Genomic DNA, 12,710 nt, shown 5'->3' with positions numbered 1-12,710 from the left:
AGCTGAACTGTTCTCTGAAATGTTCCGCCCATCGTTCTAAACGCCTGGACTGGGAGCAGATGAGTGTATCGTCTTTTTCCGATATAATCTCACTTACACTTGACTTATTAATTCCAGTTGACTTATGCAAGTTTATTGATCAAGAGCCATTAGAATTCAAAAAACATTTACGATAATCTCTTATATACCAATTACAATGATTTACAACAATGAAATAACACCCACCCAGCAGTTGTGTTACGCAATACTTATATAATATCACCTTAATTATGAAGTAATATTAAGTAGTTGGAAGAAAGAGGATTGTAACAATCAAGGTAATTATTCGGAAAATCAAACAGTTATCACATTGCATAGTATATAAAAAGAACTAACAAAATATTTCGATAAAAGTTTGGTAATATAGTAGTTATGTAAGAATCAAGAGATTAATGTTGGTACTATGTAAAAAATACAAAAGTATAAGAAATTGGAACATTGTTTAAATATTTTTGAAGAAAAAGTTTTAAGTAGACTTCAGCCAAACACTAAACTGATGGCCAAGGTAGCGTGAGTGGATGTAAACACTTCCATCGGATCCAAGTCAAGTTTGTGAACACGGATTCCAACAGCTTCAGCAATACGCAACAGACGAACTCGTAAACCATGTGTTAAATTTCATGTAATACGGTAGATAACCTTAAAAGCATTATTCAATCCAACTTGGTGACCTGTGTCCACCAAGTAAACGAGAAAGGAACACTTAAGCACTTTTATCTGTCCTTTGCTCAATCAAGACGGATGGTGTTCTGTTATACGATGACGGACTTGGTGAACTGTAAGCTTTATATGACTGACTCCAAAGGAGCGGTTAAACTGCTGAACACACATGGACGTAGAGAATTCAGGAAATCTAACTAGAGTAAATGTTTTTAGGACCACCTTTCTTAGTTCTTGAGTTTGTTGAGGATGATGTCCTCAATATCTGACTCCAAATAATAATATCCCGTAACTGAGTATTTTAGGTAGGCTTAATCTCCTAGTAGAATTGCGAATTTACTCGAGATTATTAAAAAGCCTGAACACCAGTTATAGAGATAGTTTATTGATAATGAATAATAATAATCCACAAGCGTTCGGTGAGCAAGCACACGATGAAACAGGGAGAGTGTGTGAGTCTATTAAAAATCCATATATATTTGAGAGTTAATCGGGTGTGGATAGATTATCGATTATCTGAACATTGAGACCAATAGGAAGATAGCTTAAGCGTTAATGTACAGACATACTTTCGATCATACACACCGAAATTAACATAGTGGATTGAGTCTGAGTTACAATGACTAGATAAATGATACAATAGTCAAATGGGCTTGCCACATAAGCTCCCATCCAGAACATTGATGTTTTTATGTACCAAAAAAAAATTGGATTAACATCTATGTTCGACAAAGAGATAAAGAACGGAACTGTTTTAAAAATGAAAGTACAACTCAATATGATGAGTAAGCGTAAAATTGTAATAACAGCTTGTGTGTTGAAACGTTTCATATCGTATATACAAGTGTATATTTAACATTAATGAATTGTATAAAGTTAAAATGTAAGCATAATGATGATCCGTGGGGCCAATAAATAAAAAAATAGTAATCAAAATAAAGTAGGATTTTTATGTGTTATAAGAGTAGTCTCAGGATTTGGTCTAGATAAATATAGTGGTTGCTACATACCTATCTGGCCAATGTACTCTTCTTCCTGATCTTGTTGTAGTTTGTGCTGCTGCTGAACTTTGATTTGAAGTGTTGCTTGTTGCAGGTAGTTTGAATGGTGCTTGCTCTGCTGCAGGTTTAGACGGTTTTACAGTTGTCTGTTTTTTCTCAAAAATATTTCGTCTCATACCGTAAGGTACAAAAGGGCGAGTTTTACCTGTTGAGGTATCACAAGTTAAGGTGTCCTTGTTGTTTATGGGGATGTTTTGGAATAATAATTTCGTTTCCTTAGACTGCAAAAGCTTTTGTAGCTCCGTATCGAGCTTTTGATGCTTTGCCATTTCTTGATAGTCTATATCAGGGATCGAGAAGGTATTGATATTTAATCTCGATAGTGCATCTGCTGCCTCATTTGCATTGCCTTTAATATAGCGTATATCAGCTGCAAATTGTGAAATGAATTCTAGTTGACGAATTTCGCGCGGACTATATTTATCATGATTGTGCATCAAGGACTTAGTTAGGGGTTTGTGTTCAGTATATATCGTGAAAGAATTGCCTTCTAACATATAGCGAAAGTGTTTGATGGCTAAGTAGATAGCCAACAGTTCTCTACCGAATGTGCTATATTTTGTTTGCGTTGCGTTTAGCCTTTTTGAGAAAAATGCAAGGGGTTGCCATTGTTCATTGACACGTTGCTGAAGTACAGCACCTACTGCTACGTTAGAAGCGTCGGTCATTATTGCTAAAGGTGCATCAACCTTTCGTCGTGCTAGTAATGCCTCTGTGCTTAAAGCGCTTTTCAACTGATCAAATGCTTGAATTGCTTGCGGTGTCATTGCTAATGATTTAGCTCGTCCCCTTAGTAAATCAGTTAGTGGTTTTGCTAAGTCTGCACATTTAGGGATAAAACGTCTGTAAAAGTTGATCATCCCAAGGAAACGTCGTAGTTTCTTGAATGAATCAGGCAAAGGATAATTTTTGATAGCTTGTGTTTCCTCAGGAACTGGTTTAATGCCTTGCTTATCAAGTACGTGACCTAAAAAGGTGAGGGATTGTTTTCCGAACTCACATTTGTCAGGATTGACCGCTAACCCATACTCGTTTAGCTTCTCAAAAAGCATTTTCAGATGAGTTAGATGTTCATTTTCATCTTTGCTTGCTATAAGTAGGTCATCTATGTAAGCATACACAAACGGTAAGTCCCGTACCACTTGGTCAATAAAACGCTGGAAACTTTGTGCAGCATTCCTTAATCCGAAAGGCATACGGACGAATTCGTATAGTCCAAAGGGGGTAGTAATGGCTGTTTTAGGAACATCGTCTGGATGAATTGGAATGTGATGGTAAGCACGGACGAGATCAATTTTTGAAAAAATCGACACGTCAGATAGGCTATGAGTGAAGTCATGCAGATGTGGGAGAGGATATCTATCTGGTATGGTCCGGCTGTTGAGAGCTCTATAGTCACCGCACGGTCTAACTTCGGAAGAGTTTTTCTTAGGTACCATATGGAGCGGTGATGCCCACGGACTATCGGAGGGGCGTATGGTGCCCAACTCAATCATTTTGTTGAATTCGTTCTTTGCGATAGCCAGACGAGAGGGATCAAGGCGTCTTGGACGTGCGAACACAGGTGGACCCTCTGTCTTTATGTGGTGTACGACGGTATGCGTCGGTTTGTCGTGTTTGAAACTCGGTCGTAATAAATCTGGAAACTGATTAAGTAAATTGACGTATTTGTCGTTCTCATGATGAGGTTTAACTAATAAATGTATGGAAGTCTCATTTGATATAATCCCTCTAATTTCCTTACTCTGTTCGGCAAGGACAAGTTTCCTATTTCTGACGTCTACCAGTATTTTGTGGAATTGCAGAAAATCAATGCCGATTATAGGAACGAGGATGTCCGCTATGATGAAACTCCAGGAAAAATTAGATTTAGGACCGAAATTTAATTGCAACCGCCTTTTGCCGTACGTCTTGATGTCAGACCTGTTTGCAGCTTGCAGTTTTAGTTTGGGGTCAGGTGTGTTCTTCTCGAGTGCAGTAGGTGGTACTACACAAACCTCTGCCCCAGTGTCGACTAAAAACTGTGTGCCGGTTCTTTTGTCTGTAACATATAATAGACGACTGTCTTGAAAGTTGTGGTCTGTGAGTGCAGTCGTCATTAACCTACGGTCTTGACGTTCCTTTTTCTGTGTGCTTGCAAAGTTACAAGGTGGAGTACATTTTCTAGTTTGTTTGCCATATGTTCTATGGTACCAACAAATGTTGTGTCTAGTAGTGCTTGGACTACGTCGTCTACGGCTTGTGGATGTTCCTCTACGCTTGCTATGGGAGGCATTCAATAATTGGATCTGAGCTATCTGTTTCGTAAGGGTATCAACTGATCGTCGTAACTCGGCGATCTCGTCAGCTGAGCTTGATTGGATTTGAGATACAACGTGAGTCTTGGACCGTTCGTAAATTCTGTCGGCTATGTCTGTTAGTCTATCAAAATCAACGTCTTCGTCTCCAATTGCTAGTATCTGTTGAATGTTTTGAGGGAGACGTCTGAGCCACAATTGATATAGTAGACGTTTGTCTACTGTACGATTTCCTAATAAGTTTGTCATGTGGCGTTTTAACTGTGACGGTGTATTGTCACCTAGCTCCACGTTGGCTAAAAGTTGATCAATTGTCTGTTGGTCGGTGAGAGATGTGACAAGAATGACCTCTCTTTTAGACAATCGAATGGTGAGTCAGGATCCGGCTTAAAAATGACATCCGGCACTTGTTCAATGACGTCATCTGGCAGCAGTGAATTTGCATAACTAAATTTCGTACTCTGGTTTGTGATTTTGTTTGCTACAAAAAAGCTTTCTAAGCGAGCAAACTAGAGTTCAGCCTTTCGTGGATTAAAAATGGGTAAAGGTACAGAGATGGCACCCACGGAAATAGATTTAGATGAAAGACTTAGCGAATTATCAAGTGCCATGATACGAAGAAGCAATAGTAATAATAAGCCGAGGATTGTAATATACAATATGAAGAGAAATCAAAAATAACAACAAGAAATATATGTAAGACTCACCAAAAAGAAAAACTGTCACTTTTGGTTTAAATATGCGAATATACAGCAATAATTCCAAAGGGACAATGTTATGGATGGATTTATTATGACTGTTAATGAATTGTTAATAATTGTAATAGTAATTCCAATGTGAAGTTCTTTAAGATACGCTTGGATAGTATGCAGCAGAATTCGTAGAGGAATGGTGTGTGTTCTAAAAGCGGTTCACCAAAATGTTGAGGATGATGTCCTCAATATCTGACTCCAAATAATAATATCCCGTAACTGAGTATTTTAGGTAGGCTTAATCTCCTAGTAGAATTGCGAATTTACTCGAGATTATTAAAAAGCCTGAACACCAGTTATAGAGATAGTTTATTGATAATGAATAATAATAATCCACAAGCGTTCGGTGAGCAAGCACACGATGAAACAGGGAGAGTGTGTGAGTCTATTAAAAATCCATATATATTTGAGAGTTAATCGGGTGTGGATAGATTATCGATTATCTGAACATTGAGACCAATAGGAAGATAGCTTAAGCGTTAATGTACAGACATACTTTCGATCATACACACCGAAATTAACATAGTGGATTGAGTCTGAGTTACAATGACTAGATAAATGATACAATAGTCAAATGGGCTTGCCACAAGTTACAATTTCTTCGGTAGCATCATTTAAAAATTGTGAACTTAAGAGCAGTACTTTCTTCAGAATGGTAGATACATTTAGTCTTTTTTCCATATCATTCATGTTTGTTGATGAATTTCATTGGATATCCGTCCTTACTAAGCAGGTTACGAATATTATTCAGCTCATCAGAGAGAATCCTTCTAGCACGATGTGTTACGATCTTTACCAAGATCCTCTTATATCTGATTGGTACAGTACTATAGAAATGAGTGTATTGTCCGAATTCGAACTTTCTATGTATCCTATTCTAAGTGTTTCATCTACTCTTCTTGTAAGTTAGACATCTACAAACGAACAAGAGAAGATAGAATACTAAAGAGGGACACATAAAAAGTCTGCAGTTGGACAATATACTCGAAGACCTCATGCACTGTTAAGATATTTTAATCTGACCATCCAAGCTTTTTCCCAACCTAATTCTACACGAGCTAATATGGGTTGATTAGACATATGTGACATCCGAAAAAGATATAATAATAATAACTAGTGATAGAAATAGGATAACAGTATATGGAGCATTCAGACAAAACGTAGTGAATTGTACCGGGTGGAAAGATTTTTAGGCCGTATTACTCAAATCAATCGCATTTCTATGAACTAAACCAGTTATGCATAACACTATTTTGTTTAACAGGTACTGAACCGATAAACTGACTTTTGAAATACTTCTGTTCAAACTGTAAGAGGTTCATCCAAATCAGACACTAATTTGACTAAAAATAAGTCGACAGGGATAGAAAAACGACAGCATAGCTGCATGGTGACGCAAGCTATTACACAATACATCATTATAAGGTGAGAAAATCAAGAAGAGAAGAACCAAAGATAAATACTTAGTAAGTAGTAATAAAGTAGGGGGAAAAGGTAAGGTAGATGGGTAAGTACAATGTATGGAAAATGTAAAACAATAAGACCTAGTTGTAGGTTATATTTAGATGATTGAGTTTTTTCTAGAACCTTCATTTAGAAGACTAAAATCTTGCTAAATGATACGAATTATCGACTAAAAACCTAAGGGTTTGATTGTATGTATTTATTTAATCACCCTGACACTCTTTACATAGTATTCCACACAGCACGAGACGTTGAAGTTGGTAATGACTAGACACACAATATGAACATTCCCCAAAGCCAATGGACATTGTGAATAAAAACCCATTAATGTGGAATCGGATACAAAAAATATCCACAGACCACACCCAACAGGTGACAATAGTGTAAATGATCTGTTCTGCTTGGTAAATAAGAAAATATCAATATTATATTAGTACATAATTTATGGAATATCTGCACAACGGTATGACAAATTTATTGGAAATTCATCATTTAAATATGAACCTTTGTATACAACAGGTAATGTATTTTGAAAGTAAGCAAATAAACGTCTAACATTAAGAAGGTATAAGCACTAAACAGAACAATCGGATAGAAAGCTATGTAAGATGGGCTAACTTAAACATTTGCGTTCTAAAACTTCTACTCGAAAACAAACAATATCAGGAACGCAATGATACATAAAACTTACCTTGAAATATCCCTAGTAAAAAGCGAGTAATTATGAAAAGCCCATATATATCATTTGAGCCCAGGTTGATACTTGGGAGCCATATAAAGCAAACGGTTAGTATAGACCAACCAACAGAACTGATTGCAATTACAATTTCTCCACCAAACACATCACTTAGATAACCACCCAGGTACTGTGTAACAGCGTAGCCCCAAAAGAAGATGCCCATCATGAAACCCTGTAGAAAAAGTGGTATCACATAAAAGAAGTTGCTTTAGATCATTATCTGGTAACCCTCTTGTAAGACACTAAGGCATTAAATTCATAGTAGTAAGAATACTTTAATGGACGCAGTGATGTGTTTGCCTCAATTATGAATTACATTCTCTTTATTTATTAACCATTTTTAGTAAAATATCTGAAACAGATAACAAATACAATAAAATGAAAACTACTCAAGTAAGACAGGAATTTTTACATATGTGAGTCGCTGATTGAGATCAGAACTAATGAGCATTTCTTCCCCTTAGATTATTGAAGTTTGCATACACAACTAATCTAGAATCAGAGTTGTCCAACTCCGATGGATGCAACTTACACATTCACAGACCTATGTTAAATGTCAGAGAGCCGTCTTTGTTGATTTTTATGACAACCCTGCTGCATGAATGAAGAGAAGCAATTTTCTTACGAAGTTCGCAAGCGCTTTATCATTAAAGAGTATCTCGAAAGACAGACCAGACCCCTATTATATTATGCCGCATTTCCGCTTTAAGAGGTTTAGCACAACCTACCAATCAAGCAAAGAAGTGTGTTCCCCGTTTTTAGCCATACCCACTTTGTGAAGGCGAGTGTAGCTAATCAGCTGACCAAGCCCTGACAGATAAACTACAACCGAAAATTAAAAAAGAATGATTTACATTGAAGTACTTTAACCAATAAAGCGACGGTACAGTAAAGAGAATAGGTTTGCCGGTTTTCAGCACTAAAGTGGAGAAGCTTGCCAGCTGAAAACAATACCCCATACGGTACATTTGGCAGAAGTAAGGAATTCACTATTCGGTTGAACCATCATATTTGAAGAGCAATTTTTCTACTCTTTAGATGATAAAACTACAAGTAATCCAAATGTTTAAAAGTAACTTTCTCACCAAGTTTTTTGGGTTATCCAAATTAATTAAAACCACTCCATAACAACCGAAACGTCTTATTTTTTATTTGTAAAAAGGTTAAACGGTCGAACATATCAGCAATTCATCAATTTGACTGCGAAGATAATTGCAACCTTGCAAACATTTATTAAGAATTGCTAGTTTTATTGAAACTTCCTTCAGACTTACCATTTCCTTACGATTCCAATTCAATTCTGAGGCAATAGCAACGGAAGCAATCGGCATTACTGCCCTAGAAGCATAGAGGCCAACTGCACCAATAAACAGAAGGCACATCCATTTATGTCTTTCGGTTCTGGTAAGAGAAAGAAAGTAGGATAGTTAATAGTAAAAATTTTGGAGTTTTTCTAAATATCAAATATCCAGGTTCCCACAAACTAAGAACTATATTTAGCAATGATCAAACAGTAAAAATAATTAAACCTTTGGGTTGACTTTATAGTGACTTAAATAAAATAATAATAATGACTACTACCATACCTAATGAAGGGTAAATTTTAAAAGCAGATCCAAAAATTATCAATATGTTGAGAATTAATTTAAGGTGATAAAGACCATTATTTCTTCAAAGGAAAAAAATATGACAAAAATGTTCAGAAACAGCCAGGTGATAGTCAGTTGTAATTAACATAGGGCACGACAAAAATGTGCAATGGGCCAAATTGTCTATACAATACAAGGCAAACGTGAAATTTTTTAATAACATGAACGGAGAATAGAAAGCATTCTTCTTCCAACTGTGTTGTTTAATTTTCTATAGGATTTTATATTATTAGCCAAATACATAAAACCGACTAAAAACAGATCAGTGAAAAGTTTGTGTCGATGTAACGTAACTTTCACTTCTTGAAGATATTTAAAATTAGTCCCGATGCATTGATTTCATGACAAAAGTATGACTACTGGGGGATACATTCGAAGTACAAGTATTATCTTTGTAGTGACTAATTTAAGAAAAAAATTATTTAATTACGCTACCATTAATAGAATATGGGTGCAAGAAATTTAGTACACCACAAGTATGAGTGGTTGGGCCAAAAAATATATATATAATATCCTTCACAATATTGCTGTTATAAAACCTTTCAATGACTTGTTTGAAATGTTTGTAAAATAAAATTTTTTAGAAAAAACTGACTGCTTCATGTAAATTTGGTTAACATATGCTGTCAGGTTAAAATTCAAACTTAGTTTGATGTATGTCGTGACATTTAAATTACCAATTTTTTTAGATAAAATAAACATATACCCTGTAAATCTTATTATAAACAAGTGTCGTAGTAGATAAGTGACTGTGATGTTCTAAAACATCTATGTGACTCACCAACCTTAAGTATTCAGCTCTTAATCCAATGACTCGATAAGAGACAACTATATGACACAGAAAATTAATCGAGGTACTTTTGGTGTCGAAAGTCAACTGAGCTTCCTTACATTTTTATGAGGTTAATGTGTATACTTATGCGGATGGTGGCACTGAATTGGATCTTAGTATTCGATTGGATAAGACTAATTTGCTCTTAGTGCAATAGTTTACATTGGGGATTGACATTCATTAGATAACCACTGAAGACCAGAAAGCAATGAACAGCTGTTTTGACCTAGTATAGAATCTTCAGCGGTGTCTGTTCACCACTTTACCAAGTAAAAAACCCAGGACGCACGCGTTTTGTAGTGAGCTCTTAACATTTAAACAGCTGAGCTGGAATGGAATTGTTTGCTACTTTAGATCCAACCAATTTGTGATATTGAGCAACCAACTTTTAGTGAAATTGACGGCCCCCAAATGTAATGGTACGGCCGAGGGCGAGGAGGGTTAGCTCTCCATCGCGAATGGTCTCACATGGCCGCACGTAAACAGCTATTACCAGGGAATTCCTAGTCACTGACTTCTTGCGACGAAGGTGTTGCTTACGAAATTGAGATGGCGAAAAGCGAATGTTCGGCGGATTAACGGGTTGGTAGACCCTCCGTGTCCACCTAGGGGAGTTGGAAAACCGTAATTCCAAACCAGTGGTACACATGGGTTCCAGAACCCTGAGGGAACAAATGGCATGTGAACCCTATTGTTGGTCACCGACTACCATGGGACTGCTTCTCCTGACGTTGCTCCACTGCCCTGTGGATCAGACCTGTAAGTTGAAGGCTCTGGGTGTACCACCCTAAGAAAACCACCTGCTTCGGTCTGGGCATCCGGACAGTATCACAGCCCACACACAAATCAGGTGACATGTGTGGCGTATATGTATTCGATGCCTCTTTGTACCAATATTTATGTGTTCAAATACTAAATAAAAAATAAATAAAGAACTCCACATGGGCAGGCGAACTGATGGATGATATCAATCACACAGAGCAGACTTTAGCAGGGAGCATTTCTGACCATTACCCTGCCTGGATACAGTCAGTAAAAGGTCAACTAGTTCATTCTGGCCAACTAGCTGTACCAGAGACCTCCTTCAAAATCATTCATTCGGGAAGAACCAGATTAAAAAGAAAATAGTATAAAAAATCACTTTCAAGTACACAATAGTCTATGCCATTGTCTATACGAAAATAACAAGAAATAAAGAGTAAATTTTAAGGCCAGAAATAAAAAACCCGCACTACCAACTTACCGGCTCCACATGGTGGCCATCTGATTCTGAAGAATATAATACAAATGTCGACAAATATTTACGAGCAGATTGTAGAACGAATTTAGTCAATTCAGTCTTCAATAACCAAGATAGTAGGTTGGCAGACCTGTGTTAACCCTTGCAGCTTGTATTTTAGTGAAGGTTCAGCTTCTCTTTGAAAACGTTCGCTGATGGTGCTGATACCACTTGTTCGAGTAAGGCGTCCCAGTCATTGACTACTTGACGACAAAAATGGAACCCTACTGTAAGTTTCTGAAATCGCGGTTTTTGAACCTTCTTGCTATGGCCTTGGAGATGATTAGTTCTGGAAGGAGCAAAAGTATAAACATACAAACATCCAAGACATAAAATATATGGAATACCAATAACATGTCACCTCGCGTCTGAAGATACGATAAGGCGACAAAGTTCAGGCGTTTTAAGTGCTCATCGTAAAAGAAATTTGGAAAGACCCTTCACTGACTTTTTTCCCACACGCCTAGCACTATCGATCGTGTCAGTATCCTTAATAAGAAATGGATGGCTGCTTAGACACAGTACTCAAGATGTGGTCTTACATAGGTGGCTTATAAAATCGGACAAAACTCATCAAAGCATTCGAATGCTCGGTCAGGTGACCATAACTCTCGAAAGAAGGACATCTCATCAAGATACCAAAGAAAGGCGATCTCAGAAAGTGTGAGAACTGCAGAGGCATCACTCTTCTCCCAATACCAGGAAAAGTCTTCAACATGGTATTGTTAATCAGAATGACGGACTCTGTAGACGCTCAACTTCGAGATCAACAGGCTGTATTCCATAGGAATCAATCGTGTATCGACCAAATCGCAACACTCTATCATTGTGGAACAATCAATGGAATAGAATTCACCACTCTGTATCAACTTCGTTGAATTCGAGAAGGGGTTTGGTAGCGTGAATAAAACAACACTATGCAGGCTTTTTCGCCACTATGGCATGCCTCAGAAAATAAACAATATCCTACGGAATTATTATGATGGATTAAACTGCAGGATCGTGCATGGAGGACAGCTCACAGACTCATTCGAAGTAGAGACTGGTGTCAGGCAAGGTTCCTTACCATCACCCTTTCTCCTGGTGACCGGCTGGATCATGAAGACGTCAATATATGGGAGGAAGCATGAGATACAGTGGACAGCCAGGATGCAGTTGGACGATCTAGACTTCGCAGATGATCTGGTTCTTCTATCACACACGCAACGACAAACACAGAAGACGACCAGTGTAGCAGCAGCCTCAGCAGCAGTAGGTCTCAACATAGACAAAGGGAAAGCAAGATTCTCCGATACAACACAGCATGCATCAATCCAATCACAACTGACGGAGAAGATTTGGAAGATGTAAAAGCCTTTACATGTCAGGGCAGAATCATTGATAAACACGGTGCATCTGATGCAGATGTGAATGCGCGGATCGGCAAAGCAAGAGCAGCATATCTACAAATGAAGAACATCTGGAACTCAAAACAACTGTCAACCAACAGCGAAGGCAGAATTTTCAATACAAATGTCAAAACAGTTCTACTGTATGGGGCGGAAACCTGGAGAACTACGGAAGCCATCATCCAGAAGATACAAGTATTTAATAACAGCTGTCTACGCAACATACTTTGGATTCGTTGGCCAGACACTATCAGCAACAACTTACTGTGGGGGACAACAAACCAGATCCCAGCGGAGGAAGAAATCGAGAAGAAGCGCTGGAAGTGGATAGGACACACATTGAGGAAAGCACTCAACTGTATCACAAGGCAAGCCCTCACATGGAATTCTCAAGACCAAAGAACACATTACGTCGATAAATGGAGACAGACTTGAGAAGAATGAACAACAATTGGATAGAAGCAAAAAGAAAGGCCCAGGACAGAGTGAGTTGGAGAATGCTGGTCGGTGGTCTATGCTCCGTTGGGAGTAACAGGTGTAAGTAAGTAGT

The 12,710-nt window shown here is 37.7% G+C and overlaps 1 protein-coding gene across 2 annotated transcripts in view; it reads right to left on the bottom strand.

Moving 5' to 3' along the window:
- The window catches only part of MS3_00002868 (uncharacterized protein), a 42,633-nt gene that overhangs the window by 27,346 nt on the left and 2,577 nt on the right, over positions 1-12,710 (bottom strand). For both annotated transcript variants that reach the window (XM_051210523.1, XM_051210524.1), the window contains exons 2-4: positions 10,737-11,061; positions 8,287-8,413; positions 6,965-7,184 (exon numbers count right to left, since the gene is read on the bottom strand). In XM_051210523.1, the coding sequence (XP_051070521.1) occupies positions 6,965-7,184; positions 8,287-8,413; positions 10,737-10,756 (367 nt within the window). In that variant the 5' untranslated portion in view covers positions 10,757-11,061. The remainder of the gene's footprint in view (positions 1-6,964; positions 7,185-8,286; positions 8,414-10,736; positions 11,062-12,710) is intronic.

Source organism: Schistosoma haematobium, chromosome ZW (assembly GCF_000699445.3).
Source record: "Schistosoma haematobium chromosome ZW, whole genome shotgun sequence".
Taxonomy (NCBI): domain Eukaryota; kingdom Metazoa; phylum Platyhelminthes; class Trematoda; order Strigeidida; family Schistosomatidae; genus Schistosoma; species Schistosoma haematobium.
Note: the sequence above shows the minus strand (reverse complement) of the source record. Positions and strands in the feature narration are given on the sequence as shown.